The sequence below is a fragment of the Glycine max genome, chromosome 2 (assembly GCF_000004515.6).
Source record: "Glycine max cultivar Williams 82 chromosome 2, Glycine_max_v4.0, whole genome shotgun sequence".
Taxonomy (NCBI): domain Eukaryota; kingdom Viridiplantae; phylum Streptophyta; class Magnoliopsida; order Fabales; family Fabaceae; genus Glycine; species Glycine max.
Genome location: NC_016089.4, coordinates 9,234,485 through 9,252,138, shown reverse-complemented (window position 1 = coordinate 9,252,138; position 17,654 = coordinate 9,234,485). Strand labels below are relative to the sequence as shown.

Below are 17,654 nucleotides of genomic sequence, written 5' to 3'. Positions count from 1 at the left end.
CTAACACACCCATAAGAGAACTCATGGAAAAATGGGAGAAAATGAGCTCAAGGGACCAAAAGGAGAAGGATTGATACATACGTCATAAAATCAAGTAAGGAACCTATAGGATTTCATTGAATCAAGACACCATTGACTGGGTTTCAACATGCAAGCTCTAGAGGAAGAGATTTTGAGCACAAAGGAGAGGAGAGAGGAAAAAAGTGAGATGGATGGGATATTTGGAGTTATGACGTTAAGGGGGGAGGGGGTGTTGCTAGGTGCACCCATCAATTAGTTGAATAGGCAAAATTGTCCTTTATTAAAAATTAAAAAAAAAACGTTTCTAAAGTGCACCCAGCATTTATTTCAAATTTTTTTCCATGCGTTTCCTTCCTCTCCTCAGGTGTCCATTTCTTCTCCGCGCTTCCTCCATTGCCGAAGTTACCAAGGTTTTTTGTTTCGTTTTCATCGCCTTCTGTCGTCTAGGTTAGTGTTCTAACCTCCTTTCTCTTTTAATCGTGTATGTTGGCTTTAGGTTAGACGACTTTTGTGTTTTGCTTGTTGTGCGAGGGAGAAGACGAAGGTCGCGTGAACGTGCAGAAGAAAGTTCTTCTGCACGTTCACGCGGAAGAACATTCTTCCGCAGGCGGGATTTGTCAACCACGGAAAAACGTTCTTTCACGTGAACTTGTGGAAGAAGGTTCTTCCATGGTTGACAAATCCTGCTAGCGAAAGAAGGTTCTTCCGCGGGAAGCTACGGAAGAACGTTCTTCATGGTGTTAAGAAAATACATCTGCAGAAACACAACTATATATAAACCTATCCATGAAACCAAACTATGTTATGTCACAAATGCTACACTTGAGCTTCATGGTCTCCTTTTGTCTTAGCCAATGATATAGGAAAATTCTTGCGATCTTCACTTTGTGCAATAACTGGTTAGCTTCCCGTAATTGACAACTCTTAATTCCAATATCCCATAGAGATTAGCTTTTCCAAATACTTATCTAAACTGTGTGTAAGCACACATTTTCTTGGAGGGCATAAAAAGTAAATTAATTTGTAATACATGAAATACAACTCAGACTTTGTGCAACATGTGTTTGCACTAAGTTGAAAGTTTCAAGGCAACCTTCATCAATCTTGGATATTGAGTTACATTGTGTAACTGGGTGCCCTACACTAAACTATCTAGTTCTTGTCTTGGCAAACTTGGGAGAGGCAAGGAAAGCCACTATTGGCTTATTGACTCCGCCATCTATCTCTAGCTTGTAAATTTAAATTGAAAGATAAGGTGATATTAATTCAACTGTCCAAAAAACTGAACACAATTAAAACACAAATTATTGTGAACACATTCTGCAGATTGAATGATGGTTGACATGTGAAGTTGCATCATTGAAACAATAACATTATCCAATCCAATTATCCTAGCACAAGGAAAACAAGACTAGCCATCCGAATTTTATGTCTAACAGTCCAATTTCTTCACCACCAAAATACTTCTTGTCCCCAATGGTTTCTTCTAATACTTTGAGCACTCCTCTGACTTCCTTTCTTGCCTTCTGAAACTCTTCTCCAACACTCACAAAGAATGACAAAAAAAACGCTCTGCAATTGGGATTACAAATACAGATGAGAGAACAAGAATAGAGAGAATTGAAAATTTTAACTGTTTAGCCAACAACCTTGTTACTTTTTCCTCTGCAAAACTAACCCAGAATCGTGCCACGACCCTCTCATACATGTCCTGTGGAAGCAAGTGTGGTTGTGGCCATGTTTCCTCTATGTATTCAAGAATAACCATGGATTCAGCGATTGGCTTTCCTTCAAGAACAAGAACTGGAACCTTTTTGTAAACTGGGTTATACTTCAACAACAAATCAGAGAAATCAGGCTTGTTGAATTATCCTTGTATATGCTCATATTTTACGCCCTTCAGCGCTAAAGCCCATATGATCCTGTAAACGAATCCACTAGGCCAAACTCCCAGTAGCTTCACTTCTCCCATTGTATGGTGCAGGTGCAGTTCTTCAACTACACATTGTTTAAGTGATTGTTAGAGAACTTAGTATTTCCAAGTTTCACAAAATGGTACTCTACTTCTTGTAAAATGTAAATCTTATTAGGAATGGATCATCTCATTAAATTTGATGTAATAAAGCTATGTGACTTGAGTTTACAAATATTGACAGGGTAAAGTATTTTGACATTGACTTCCAATATGATCTAACCACTTTACCAATATAAATAAGCCTCATTTAACATCTACGAGAAAAGAGACATACACAAATTTTGAATGACTTGTGTACACGAGAGTACCAATTTCCAAATGTTAATATACAACAAAATTTGTCAAGGTTTAGGTTGACAAAATGAGAACGACCAAAAACAATGAGAGTAACATTTCCATTGTCTATCCCACTTCTTCTGTCTTCAGCTTATTCTCACCTTGTAGTGCCAGCAGAGAAGCAACCACACGATGTTAAAATATTAAATACACTTTATGAAATGATTTAAATTACTTCAAAGGAAAAAAGCATTGCATGAGTTTTGTGTTTTTTTAATAAATTTTTTTTGTTGTTTGTGAGGGGTTATTTTCTGTTCCTTTTTTTCTTTTCTTAAGAAGATCCGAATGAAAATGGAGCTGAAGCAAATAAAAATAGAATGGCACAGGTTTTGAGTTTTGACATGTGATTTTCTGTCTCGATGCCTTCTTCTCCCACGATTGACATGACTTGCACAAAGCATGTTATGTATATAACATCATGTAAATATCTGCAAAAAATGACTCACAATAAGAGAGGAACGAAATATAAATATCACACAGGAACTGGTTGAGTACTAAAAAACTTAATTTGGCCAAATTAGTAAGAAACATACAAAACTTGTATTTGAACAAATTAGTAATGACAAAGCTTTGTTACCGATTATATTAATACTTAATTTTACCAAAAAAAAAGTAAATGTTCTTCATGATTTCAGATCATGGTTAGAACAAGAGGGTTAAGTCATGCCTCAGGAATTGGTAGAGGCAGAGACATGAGTTAGGATGCTCATCAACCTGAAGTTCCTCGACGTAGGCCAACTGCTTCAGTACGTAGGCAGCAAGTTCATTTTCCTCATTTGACTGAGGACGCTACACAGACACCTGAGGATGTGCCTAAGTTGAATGAGGATGTTCCTTCTGTGTCTGACGTTACTCCGGAGATAATAGGCGTTGCCGATGTTGCGGATGTAGAGGGAGTGGCTACTGATGGTAGTGAGGGGTCATCTGCTGCTGATGAGGGATTCCCTAGTGGGCCACGCGACCCATCGGTTTTGACTAGTTTTGTCGAGCACGTGGCACATAGCATCTAGAGTGGAGAGGTACTTACATTTTGACGTTGAGTAATTATATGGTAATTATTTATAGTTGGATTGTTTTTGATATAGACATTTTTATAAACTGTTATGTGTTATTCAATTTAGGAACGACCCGAGCTGAAGTTGGTCTCCCATGGTAGAAAAGTAGATAAATTTGGGAGACCAGCGCCTGAGATAGAAGGCATGATTGCGACCATCGGATTGAGTCCACTGATCAGGTGTTCGGTAATCACCACTGATCCTAGACTTATATTCGCCTTCATCGAGAGGTGGCATAGGGAGACCAGCACCTTCCACCTGCCAGTAGAAGAGTTGACGATCACTTTGGATGACGTGGCATCACTCCTACACATTCCCATCACTGGCGCACTGTATAGCTTCAAACCGCTGGTTACTTCCGACGCGGTCGTGCTGTTGACGGAGCTACTTGAGGTCAGCCCTAAGGAGGCCAGAGATGAGACCTGTTAGGCATCTGGGCCTCATGTTCGATTGTCTTGGCTTCGGGAGGTGTACCAGAGCAGGTGTCGGGCTAGGCGGTGGGTTGTAGCAGCCTGCGCGTATCTCCTCCACTTGGTCGGTTGCACTCTTTTCACTAACAAAAGTGCAACACATGTTCACGTCGTGCACTTGGAGGCTTTCAGGGACCTGGCCCAGACAGGGGGTGATGGAAGCTTGCTTGTGGGGCTTCTATGGAGGCTGGATCTTTGAGCTTCAATGAGGTCCTTTAATGGTGATTTTTCACCATGGAGATGCAGCGGAAGACAAAGGAGAAGAGGTGAGAGGAGGCGTCATCCACTAGGGAATAAGCCATGGAAGAAGGAGCTTCACCACCAAGATGAGCCTTGGATAAAAAGCTTGGAAGGATGCTTCAATGGAGGAAAAGAAAGAGGGAGAGAAAGAGAGAGGGGGGAGCACGAAATTGAAGGAATAAAAGAGGGAAAGAAGTGGAACTTTGAAGTGTATCTCATAAGACTTTCATTCATCAAAGTTACAACAAGTGTTACACATGCTTCTATTTATAGACTAGGTAGCTTCCTTGAGAAGATTTCTTGAGAAAACTTCCTTGAGAAGCTAGAACTTAGCTACACACACCCCTCTCATAACTAAGCTCACCTCCTTGAGAAGCTTCCTTAAGAAGATTCCTAAAGAAGCTAGAGCTTAGCTACACACACCTCTCTAATAGCTAAGCTCACCTCCTTGAGATGAGAAGCTAGAGCTTAGCTACACACCCCCTATAATAGCTAAGCTCACCCCCATGAAAAAATACATGAAAATACAAAAAAAAAGTCCCTACTACAAAGACTACTCAAAATGCCCTGAAATACAAGGCTAAAATCCTATACCACTAGAATGGCCAAAATACAAGGCCCAAAAGAAGGAAAAAAACCTATTCTAATATTTACAAAGAAGAGTGGATCCAACCTTGACCCATGGGATCAAAAATCTACCCTAAGGTTCATGAGAACCCTAGGGCCTTCTTTAGTAGCTCTAGCCCAAGCCTCTTGGAGTCTTCTATCCAATACCCTTAGGGGGTAGGATTGCATCATCCCCTACACCTTGGAAAGGATTTGACCTCAAATCCCGAGGTTCTTCATACTCTGGGATCCTTCCCTCAACACCTGTAAAAAGAATAAAAACATATATATTAGTGGTGTTGGGTATGTTAGAGTAGGGTAAGGTCTGAAAACCCATTTCCTGGGCATCTTCCCATGAAGGAACATGGTTCCTCACCAACTCAATGAATAGTGCTACAAGTATAGAAAAATATGGGACAAACCTTTTGTAAAAGTTTGTTAAGTCATGGAAGCCCCAAATTTTGCTTATACTTGGTGGAGTGGGCCACTCAGGAATGACCTTTATTCTCTTAGGGTTCATGGGAACCCCTTGATCACTATTTGAAAAATTAAGAAAAGTAACGCAATAAAACATACCTTTTTCTGTATTTTCATATTGATTATTCCTACCAAAAAGTATGACAAACCTAAGGTGTCCCATATGAGTACCTAAGTTTGTATTGAAACTAAAAATAAGAACAAACCTACCTAATGGGTCCCTATGTACACACACCATGAAGATGCTGGGTGCATGAGTGATTTTACAAAAGATGGTTGCACCATTCAAAACATTCATCATACCACCTATTTTAGGGACTTGGTGTCTAATAATACCTATTTTGGGCCCTAACAAAGCACAAGGATTTAAGTTCTTGCAAACCAAACCCTCATCCAACAACTTTTTTTACTTGAGGAATAAACTCAAGCCCAAGAGGTGTGGCAATGCTAGCAAGTATCTTTTTACAAAAGAGAAAATGTGGAGGTTGTCTAAGAGGGAAAGTTTCTTTAATGTTTGTCTTTATTGTAAAATGAGTTTCCTTCTTAGCTAAACTCTTGGAGGACACACTTACCTCCTTACACTTCTCTTTAACCACTAATGGTTGTCCTTCTTCTTGGGGGTAGATTTCTTCACTAGATTTTTCCCCTTTTGCTTCTTCACTTTCACTAGAGGAAGGTGAAGTAATAGCCTCATCTTGGCTACTATAAATGTCTTGGCCCCTCATAATCATGGTTTTTGTGGTGGGGCATTGAGAAGTAATGTGTCCTCTTCCAAGACATTTAAAGCACTTTATAGAGCTAGTTTTCTCTTGCATACTAGCCTTAGGGGCTTGCTTTTCTATTGTCTTTCCCTTATCATCTTTGGGCTTAGAAGGTGTCACCCCTAATATGCCTTGAACTTGGTCTTTCTTTGGATAAGAGTGAGAGCCATAAGATTTTGAAGTAGACTTCTTTTTAAGTTGTTGCTCTACCCTTATTTTTCCCAATCTAAGTTAGCCTCTACATTGTCCTTCCCATGGAAGTATGAGAGTTTAATGTTAGCCTCTTGAGGATTTCTTTCCTTTTCTCTTCTATGGGAGTGAGGTCTAAGATGTGACCTATGCCTTCCTTCGTAATAGTCACGAAGTTCTTCACTTAGGCTTTTGCAAGAGTTATGACTACTATAGGAGGCATGTTTTTCTCTTTTCATTTCTTTCATTATTTTTCTTCTTTCTTCCTCTCTTATTGTCTTTCTTTCATCTTGACTTATTTCTTCTACTTTTTTTTTTCCTTTTTCTTTTCTCTCTTGTTTTTCTTTCCATAACTTGAGGGAACTCAACTCATCTAAGATTCTAGATAAAGGGTCTTTATGACTAGTACCTTTGCCATTAACACTAGATGAATTATGACTCATGTTGGTTCCTAAGTTGTGGTTCTTTCTTGTTGGAGGTTTGAAAACAAAAGGTAAAAGAAACTATGGTTGAAACTAGCCAAATAAACACTAAAAGAGGTGTGAAAGATAAGGTAAAAAACTAATTGGTAAAAGGAAAGCTATCTAGGCGGTTTGACAATGGAAGGTAAAGGAAATAAGCTATGAAAGTAAGCAAGAAATGTAAACTAGGCGAATCCTAAGAGTGTTTGGATGACCACATTCAAGGTTCCCAACAAAACACTCACTATCCTAAGGAAAAATTGCCTAAAATTATTACACACAAATGGAAGTTTGGTACCCTATTGGAGGCTCCCAACACACTTCCAATGAAAGGCCTTTTTGTTACAAAAATTGAAAGCAATGAAGGTAAGTAAATTCCAAATTACAAAATTACAAAACGGTCCTCAATTTTGGTGGTTGTTCTCTCTTTGGTGATTCACTCAATTTGGAGTGCTTCTTAGTCCAATAGCTCTTAAGGTGGTTGGCCCCTTGCTTCTGGACTCAAATTCTTCAAGGGATGGCACCAATCATCCTTCCAATTCCCTATATGGCAACCCACAAACAAGGAAACAAAGAGACAAGCAATAACCAAAGACAAAAAAAAATGAAATGAAAGCCAAACCAATGGAGTTTTAACAAGACAATTTTTCAAGGATTATTCAACAATTAAAGCAATGAAAAGGACGTAGAAGCAAGCTAGGACTCAAAGAGAAACTTAGAATGGCTCTAGAGTAGAGTAAAAAAAACTGAAAAAAAAAGACTCAACAAACCTCTAGCTTTGGCACTTGTCTTCACACTAATTTTCAATATAAATTTCCAATTATAGAATAAATTTTGAGCCAAAACAACAAGCACACTTCCCTTTTACCTTTTTTTTTTCTGGATATTGATTTTCCTGCCAACTTGTGTGATTTTTCATATTTTTTCCTTTTATCCAAATCACTTGTTTCTTATTTTATAACTTTTTTCCAGATGTCTAGAAAATTCAGTAAAAATTTCAACTCAAAATTCGAAGTAACCAATTCTCAGTAATTTTTACAAGTTTGTATGTCCAAGTTGCCAGCACCAACGATTTGTTTCTTTAAGCATGGTATATTGATTGCCTTGGGCTTACTTTCAACCTTCCTATGTATGTTGAACTCACTAGGATTGTTTACCACAGTTTTAGGAGTTCAATATTCACTTAGGATCAACATATCAGCCAGCAATTCAATCACCAAAACTCAAATTCACAATAGACACAATCATAAGGAAACCTAAAAGTTCAAGAAAAGGTTCACAATCAAAGACTCTCTAAGAATTTTGCATGAACATGTTAAGGACTAATTAACATGAAAGATTTGCTCAAATCAAATAATAGGCTAAAAGAATTTCATACACTCATGAACAAATGAGTTAGACAAGGAAACAAGAAAATAAAATTCAGCACAACATAAGAAATCTTATGTGACAAGTTTCATGACTAGACATGACTTCTATGACAAAACTACAATAGGTGAACAAGTCACTCTAGATTTTTGAGGTTTTCTTCTACTTTAATATTTTTGTAAGAATTTTATGGTTTAGGTTTCAGCCACAAAAAATAACAAGACAAAACTCAAAGAACCTAAACTCAACACAATTCATGGTTCAAGAACAAGAACAAGAAATTTGAACCATAGAAAATCAAATTAGTTTCTATAGCAAGTTTAATCGGTGGAAACTCTAAAGAATCATGTTAACAACATTTAGAACAAGACATGTGAGGAGATACATGGAGAAAAATGAAGAAACAACAATGGAAGAGAAGGTAAAGAAAAAAAATTAATGGAGGTTTAAGGACCACCTACTTGAAGCTCTTGTGCTCTGATTACCACTTGATGGAAGCTTGCTTGTGGGGCTTCTATGGAGGCTGGATCTTTGAGCTTCAATGAGGTCCTTTAATGGTGATTTTTCACCATGGAGATGCAGCGGAAGACAAAGGAGAAGAGGTGAGAGGAGGCGCCATCCACTAGGGAATAAGCCATGGAAGAAGGAGCTTCACCACCAAGATGAGCCTTGGATAAAAAGCTTGGAAGGATGCTTCAATGAAGGAAAAGAAAGAGGGAGAGAAAGAGAGAGGGGGGAGCACGAAATTGAAGGAATAAAAGAGGGAAAGAAGTGGAACTTTGAAGTGTATCGCATAAGACTTTAATTCATCAAAGTTACAACAAGTGTTACACATGCTTCTATTTATAGACTAGGTAGCTTCCTTGAGAAGATTTCTTGAGAAAACTTCCTTGAGAAGCTTTTTTGAGAAAACTTCCTTGAGAAGCTAGAGCTTAGCTACACACACCCCTCTCATAACTAAGCTCACCTCCTTGAGAAGCTTCCTTAAGAAGATTCCTTAAGAAGCTAGAGCTTAGCTACACACACCTCTCTAATAGCTAAGCTCACCTCCTTGAGATGAGAAGCTAGAGCTTAGCTACATACCCCTATAATAGCTAAGCTCACCCCCATGAAAAAATACATGAAAATACAAAAAAAAAGTCCCTACTACAAAGATTACTCAAAATGCCCTGAAATACAAGGCTAAAACCCTATACCACTAGAATGGCCAAAATACAAGGCCCAAAAGAAGGAAAAAAACCTATTCTAATATTTACAAAGAAGAGTGGATCCAACCTTGACCCATGGGATCAAAAATCTACCCTAAGGTTCATGAGAACCCTAGGGCCTTCTTTAGTAGCTCTAGCCCAAGCCTCTTGGAGTCTTCTATCCAATACCCTTAGGGGGTAGGATTGCATCCGGGGGATTCTCTTGGGGAGCAACATCATTGGTACACTTTTACGACCATCTAAATGAAGCGTCGCAGACCTCTACACAACAGATGGCCGGTTACATTACATTATTTCAGGTAAATATTGTCTTACTTATAATTTAAATTGAACTAGGACGAAATACATGTTTTTTTATTGATGTTGACTTCGTGTTTGTAGTGCTGGATATACGAGCACTTTTCGACAATGGTGCATCAGTGCGTCGTTGATGATGCTTATGCTGAGGCAAGCCCACGTGCCTCCAGGTGGCTTACGAGTAAGACTCATATGACGGGATCAAGGGACCCTCATACCGGGCACGTATAGAAGCTCTAACTATCACGGACGTGCGTTGGATGCCCTATGCTGAGCACCGGGGAGTTAGAGGCTTCGACCTGACCTCATCCTACACGGGCCAGCTCAGATTGGGTCAAATGTTGTCTACGTTCGACCAAAGCAGGTGCTTCGACAGTTCAGGTACATTCAGACCATCCCTCCGCCGCCTGTTCATGATTCGTTGACGGGTCTTGATATAGATGACTGATGGCTGCACTTTGAAGACCATCTAGTGCCCGCGGGGGAGATCTGTGTAGTTCCTGGCTAGGTAGTGCCAGACTACATGGATTGGTTTTTTCGGATTTCGCACCCATTCGTCACGCCGACCGAGGATGGTACTGAGCCGACACATCCGCCTACCCCACATGATGAGGAGTTCGTCTAGCTATCTATCTCAGAGGTTACAGTTGCGTCCGATCTCCCTACGCATTCAGTGGTAAGCTAAAATTCTATAGTTTTTTATAATTTAAATTTTTTAAAAATTTGATACTAACTTTGTTATTTTGACTGTGACAGGTTGACTGCCAAGGATTTTAAGCGATCGCTGAAAGTTTGGAACAGGTCATCAACCTCAGGATGGTCACTGAAGACACTGAGTTATATGACATCATGGTCATTGCCTTAGGATCACTAGAGGTGACGCCGCAGATGGAAGTCTTAGGCCGCGACAAAGACGTTGCATACAATAGGATACATATTTTTATTGTATTTAATAACATTTGATGTACAAATTACATTATTTGATACTTGTAAATAAAATTATTTTATTTCATTTAATTTGTTCGTGATAAGTATCTAAAACAAATAATGCTAGTTTAAAAAACATGCATATTTTAATAACGACAAATTTGAAAATAAAGTTTTAATTTTAGTATTCATTTATATATGTGATAAGACAATTTTTTGAATAACAATTAAATTCATCAGTATGATTTTCAATTTTTACTTTTTGTTTAATTATACTTAGAATAATGCTGATGTAACCAACAGAGACATTTTAATAAATAAAAAATTAAAAAACCAGTTTCGAGGTTTATACCAACTCACATATTTAATAAGTAAAAAATAACTATACTTACAATAATTAAAAAATAATGCTCATGAATTTAATTATTATATTTCATTCTTTATAATTAGTCATAAAAGTTAGAAAAACAATTAATTAGTACCAACGACATTAAGCATCCATTTTTCATATATAATACACATAAGAAATGGGTCACTTACAAACAACAATAATAGTAAACAAAGAGACAAAGAGTTGTTTACACACTAGCACATTACATTCAGTTGAACATGGTGGACACAAATATAGTTTGCATGAAACACCGCAAAATAAAACTAGCATTCAATCCTGCAACGACGTAACCACCTCGTCCTCATTTTCCATAATCGGTTTACTAAAGAAAGCCAAAATTTCTATTGGCACAAATTGTTTCCAGTAATTGGACTCTACCATCACCTTCAGCACGTCGTCGTCAGTTTTCAGCTCAATAATTTCAAATTTTAAAACTTTGTCTAAATATTCCAAATGAGCAGGTTGTCAAAAAAACCAACGCCTTACAAGTTGGGATTCATGAATCCCATGAGGAGGATTCCCTTTAGGTGCTAGTTGCTTGATCAAATCCTTCAGTTCATCTATGGTACATCCTTTTGAAATATCAAATTTTTGGGGATTTTTTCCTGTGAACGCGTAACCTACAAAGTTGTTTTGGCGTGGCATGTTCCACCTTCCGTTGTAATACAGAACCGCATCATGAGTAGGGGTCATACTGCGTTCAAGTAAGTTTAAAATTTCATCTGGTGTTCTACCAACGGTGCATAACAACTCAATCGGTCCAACACATGAAAATCGATCGTTAGACATTAACATTGTGTTCACATCCATGTTATCTTTCAATTGCATACATTGGAAGTGAATTTTTTTACCTGTATCTTCGAGTGGTCGCCGGTAATGAATTTCATCCACAAATTGATTGTCGTTTAGCTGAAGGATGTTGTGTATTCTGCTTTTAAGAGTTGAAAAATCGCACATGTTTGGTACTCGCATGGGCACTGGAGTTGAACTTTTAAAATAAACCCCACACTTGTTGTGAATAACGGAATCATTTGGAAAAATGAAGGTCAACCTTGAGTTGACGATCGTCTGAGAGGAAGTGTCTCCTAAGAATGTCATTGTTTGTCGAATTTTTTTTTACAGAATGTGAATACCACTTGATGTGCGACTCATGGGCGCCTGACCATGTCTCATTTATATACATGGCCAGTAGGTGCATGGCTTCACTTTTAACAAACACGTGAACATTTTCAATTTTTAAATTTACAAGTAAAGCAATGTTGTGTCACGTCATTCAATATTGTTTCACATTAGTCATTGTCGTGTCACGTCAATCAATGTCGATTCAAATCACTCATAGTCATGTCGTGTCACGTTAGTCATTGTCGTATCACATCACTACTTATCCTATCACATCAATGAATGTCGAGTCACGTCATGCAACACTATGTGACTTACGACTCTCACACATGACAAGCACGCCATTGCTTTTAAATGGACCAGCTCATCGATTTGTTCACGCAACAATTCATTAGTATTTCAATACTGATGTGTTACATCAAGACAAATCCAATCGTAAATACAGATACATAAACATTACAGCTTCAGTGTTCGTTTAGGTCTACATGCGTTGTTTTAATTGTCATTAGGCTTAAGTACTGCTGCATTCTACCTACGTATTCAGTTGGCCACTATTTTGCCTGAGGATATGAATTGCTTGACCACAACAACGGCATAGGCGGTAAGGGACAACGATCTTTGAGATAAACTTGTTGTAAGTGAAATAACAATAATAAGTTAAACGAACAAGCCAAGTTATTGCATAATTGAAAATATTTGAGTAAATGAATTTTCAATGGACCTGAACAAAATGATTTCCAAACACATGACCGACGCATATCATGCGGTGCATAGAAGAATCGGGCGATGGTTGACTTCTGAGAGGAAAAAATGTGAAGCTTTGTTGTCGTGACAACGATACAAGGATTACATTATATCTTGATGCAATGACATATCTCATTTCCGTTATATCCATCCACTTGTCCATACTAACCTAAATCACAAAAACATACATGTGTCAGTCATGTAAACATTATTTATATAAAAAAAAAAAGCATAAACAACATACCTTGGATAACCCATCCACATGTAGGGACAACCTCAACTGTTTAAATCTCTCTGTGCCCCCAAAGAGCTTTATGTAGTCTTGCGACCATTTGCCAAGTTCTTTAATCAATTCGTTGCGCATCACTTCTCAAGATTCTTCTCCCATATCTAACAAAGCAGCAACTGACCGATATCCACAGTTACCATTCGTTTTCACATCAACAACGTCCTCAATGAAACCCTGTATAAATGGCACAAATTGATCCAATATCAGGATCATCCTTGCTGGCTTCAGTGGTTCAGAAGATGATGCAGAAGCATCAACATACTCCCAATATGACAGATCACGCTTTGTCAATCTTTGAATTCTTTTCATCAGTTTCTTCGGTGCACCTTTGGTGTTAACCTTTGACGGAGGAGGACACATACAATTTTCATCGGGATACGCGAATTCTCAAAGTTTACTCTTGAAAGTAACTTTGCCGCAAACATCAAGTTCCTCAAATCTTTTATATATTCTATCCATCTCTTTCTTGATGCTGACTTCGGCCTCACATAACCCCTGGTCTGAAAAACTAAGTCTCCTCCAGTACATATGGACTGCATCGAGTGGGATGCTGCCACCATCATACCTTTGTAGCTCACATGCACAAGGAAGACCTAGCGTGGTTCTCAAGACACAACCACAAGAAGACAAATTATTTCTGAAATAGCGTACATGCTCAAACTCATACGCAATTTCATTTAAAGCGTACCTTGAAACCATTCCCAGAAGCCTCTTGTATAAGGTTTTTTTATATACATGTCCAACGACATGCATACTTGTTTCGAATGATGTTTTAATTTGAGTGTGCTGCAACGTGATCATGTTGTTCATGACATCCCAAATACTACAGAGGTCTCCAAGGCTATTCTGTAATACCCTTTTCAGAGCCCAATGAGCAGATTCAACCTTACATTTAAAACACACAACAGACAAGACAAAGTAATAACAATCATGTTCCTAACAATCATTAATAAAAACTTGACTAAAATAATAAAACATTTAAATACCTATTTGTTGTTGTGTTGCCTAGGTGCATCACCTTATTCGTCCAGGCCGTGATAAATTTTTCCTTGTGTGGGACAATCCATGTCTCACATACATAGTCAACGAACATTGGTCACGGGAAACACGCTACTTGAAACTTTTGTAGGCACTCAGGGAACTGTTGTTCCGAAGGACAATCTACCAGAGTACCCCAACTATCCATTACGTACTCATAGGCATTTTTTTGACCAATTAGCGATTTGCACCTTGCCTTCACATTCTTGTCTATGTGAAACCTGCACAACAAGTTTGTACACTCCAGAAACACAATTTTCAGTGCATTCATGAGGGCTAGGTCTTTGTCTGTGATAATAACAACATGGAGGCGATCGTTTCTTAAAAACAGACCTCAAAATCGTTTCAATGCCCATACAATATTGTTCACACGCTCACCCTCCAGGTATGCAAACCCAACAGAGAAAGTCATCCCTGTTGGTGTCACCCCCACAAAGTCAAGCAATGAGAGTCTGTACCTATTTGTTTTGTAGGTACTGTCTATAAAAAAAATAAGATGACATGCATTACATAACTTAACTGCATCTGGGTGATACCAAAATAAATCACGCACCATAACTTCATCCTTCAATCTATGCCAATGAATGTATTGATCACATTCAAGAAGCCTCATTAGGTGTTGCATTTCAGTGTCATCTCTTCTGATTGAAGAATGATATGCACTTCTTGCATTGTAGATTTGTTTGATTGTGGTGCAACTGTTGGTGTTGTACTCCTTCAACGTTAGCAGGATGTTTCTTGGTTTCACATTCGACTTTGTCATATCAGCAATGATATTCTTCTCATCATTTGTTAATCTCCCAGCATATGGATGTCCAACTAAGGTCTTCGCCAATCATGGTTGTGAATCCCATAAATCAACTTCACCATCCAACCTTCTCCTCCATTCACTGGTTTTCCACGAAGCTTGAAGGGACAACCACATTTCCTAGTGCATGTGTCTCTTCTAACAAATTCATTTTTCCTACACTTGTACTGACCACTCCTTTCATACCCAATTAACACAAATGAAGTTCTTCCTCTACTACTAGTATATGTATCAGACCTCATGATTACTGCAACAAAACCGTTTTCATGGGCAACCGTTCAAGCCCAATGCAAAACGTCATCTCGGGTTGCAAAGACCTACAACACAACCCCGACATATTAATTTTTACACAAATCATACATTAAACCAAACGACTGAAACTGGTCAACATGATTACCTGAGAAGTATTAAAAGCATCTGAACAATCAACATGTCCTTCATTCACACCACAATATTGTTCATCTTCAAAATCCATATCAACTTCTTCAGACATCATATTATCATACGCCCATTGATCTTCGTCCATCTTAATTCAAACTATAACTATCACCTAATTCAACATTCAACTAAATAATTTGAACAATACAACAACCTAAATAAATTGATTAAATAATTACTTCAAACTATGAGTATCGACTAATTCAAGATTTAACAACCTAATACTAATATTTTATCTACATCAATAATTTAACAAAAAAAAAATTCAACTTTTAATTACCTAATTTCAAGATTATAACTACATAATTCAATTCACCAAAAAACTCTTCAACCTACACCAAAAAATCAACTGTTAACCATACAACTAAATTATTTGAACAATACAACAACCTAAATAAATTGACTAAATAAATAACTTCAAACTATCAATTTCAACTAATTCACGATTTAACAAACTAATTCAAAAATATCATCAATATCAATAACTCAACAAAAAAACAAATTCAACTTTTAATTACCTAATTTCAACATTATAAGTACATAGTTCATATCACCAAAAAGCACTTCAACCTACGCCAAAAAATCAATGCTTCAACCAACTAATATAATCATATCTTACATATTTAATGTTTGGCATACATTACAAATAGAATTAACCAATATAACATAGGCATATACAAAATAATCTAAAAATTTAAAAAACCAAAAAATAAATTAACTCACGGAAGAACCTTCTTCCGCAGTTATTGTTACAATTGTGGAAGAAAGTTCTTCTGTGAAGACGTGTGGAAGAACTTCTTCCGTGCCTTTGAAACAGTGTATTCCGACATTCCCGTACCAAAAAAAAAAACCATACCCAGAAAAGCTATAAAATATGTACCTTGGTCGAAAAATAACACACCACAACAAAGATCTCTAACTTCACCACATACAAAGAAAGCAACAATGTAAACCAAAAGGAAATAAACCAACTTTTTATAGAAAAAACACGGTGAGGGGTATTTTGGGAATTATAAAAAATTGTTGGGTGCACCATAAATGTTACTGGGTGCCCCTAGCAACAGCCTAAAGGGGGAGGGGCTGGTTTCACTTTCCTATCTTTCCCGTCTTTTTTTTCTATTCTTACCCCTAGTCAACATGTTTTTGTGACTAGACATTTGGGCCTAAAAATTCCTAAGCCCAATTAAACTAATAATACACCAAAACTCAACAATTTTACTAAACTAACACCTCAATTAATACATACACACATAAACACACACACTCAAATATCCAACTTGCAATATAAAATAAAATAAATTAAACATCTAACTACATTACGGAAACCCACAGTGTTAAACATGGTCTTCAACAGGCATTTCTTCCAAAGGCTGCATAATATTATCTCTATGAACAGAATGTGACATTTCATCAGCTTGTATAGGATCCTCAACACTTCCATCATCTTTGTCATTTATAGAACGATGAATTTGGGCAATACGACTACTTCTCTGATTCTCTCTGGAAGAAATGGTAGTAGGACGGTTATTGGAACCTTTTCGTCTTCCCATGATAAACTCAGATAGAGGACAAAGAAAATGAGATAAGGTTTTAAAACGTATGATAGAATGGTAGGAAGAATCTAGAGTTGGATACAAAGATAAAGTTTATACTTTATATTATGGCTCATGCCTTTTCATTTTAAATTAAATGAAGCTTCAAATGGGTCTCATAAATTTCAAAAATGGGTCATACCTTTTCATTCTAAAAGGTTTTTTTAGAGTGATAGGAAGAATCTGCCTTCATTTAATTCATGATCATGTTTTTGTTCAAATGGGCCTATCCTACACATTTCCAATGCTAACTAACACCTACTTTTCTTTCCAGAGGGATTTTTTCTAAACACACCTCCCAATTGTATTTGCACACCTCCTTACACTCATTATTTTACCAATTAGTGCACCTACTTCTTTGTCCATTATGTAATGGTTGAAATAAACTTTAGCATCATCAAGGAATCAAGGAATAAAAACACGCAAACAAACAAATTCAAGTAAATGAATAAAACTAAAAATAAAAAAACCTTATTTAGAATAAAAGAGTGTGTAGTGATGTCCATTAAAAGAAAAAAAGGATATAGTTTGAAAAAAAGTTGAAGGGGGTGTAAAAATAAAAATATAAGGTGCATTTATCAACAACCTTGGTCCTTTTGTTATATGTGTTAAAAATAAATAAATTATACTTGCATTACCTGTGTTTTTTCCAAATTGTACTCAATACCCCTGTTTTTTTGCACCTACAAAAAACTTCTTAATTTGTTTAACTCACATTACACCCAAACGTCCTTCCTTCTAAACACCGTTCAATAATTTAACAGAAAGTAAACACATGCTGGTCACATGACTTTTAATGAAAATTTATGTCTAAAATATCCTCATCTTCTTCCTCACACTCACG

The 17,654-nt window shown here is 37.2% G+C and overlaps 1 protein-coding gene and 1 pseudogene across 1 annotated transcript; one reads left to right on the top strand and one right to left on the bottom strand.

Annotated features, from left to right (window-relative positions):
• Positions 1-1,412: 1,412 nt before the first annotated feature.
• Positions 1,413-1,993, bottom strand: LOC100810188 (probable glutathione S-transferase; annotated as a pseudogene).
• A 1,002-nt stretch (positions 1,994-2,995) lies between these two features.
• Positions 2,996-3,816, top strand: LOC102661506 (uncharacterized). Its single transcript, XM_006575767.1, has 3 exons — positions 2,996-3,010; positions 3,130-3,300; positions 3,454-3,816. Exons 1-3 carry the CDS (start codon positions 2,996-2,998, stop codon positions 3,814-3,816), a joined length of 549 nt encoding a protein of 182 aa, XP_006575830.1.
• Positions 3,817-17,654: the final 13,838 nt, after the last annotated feature.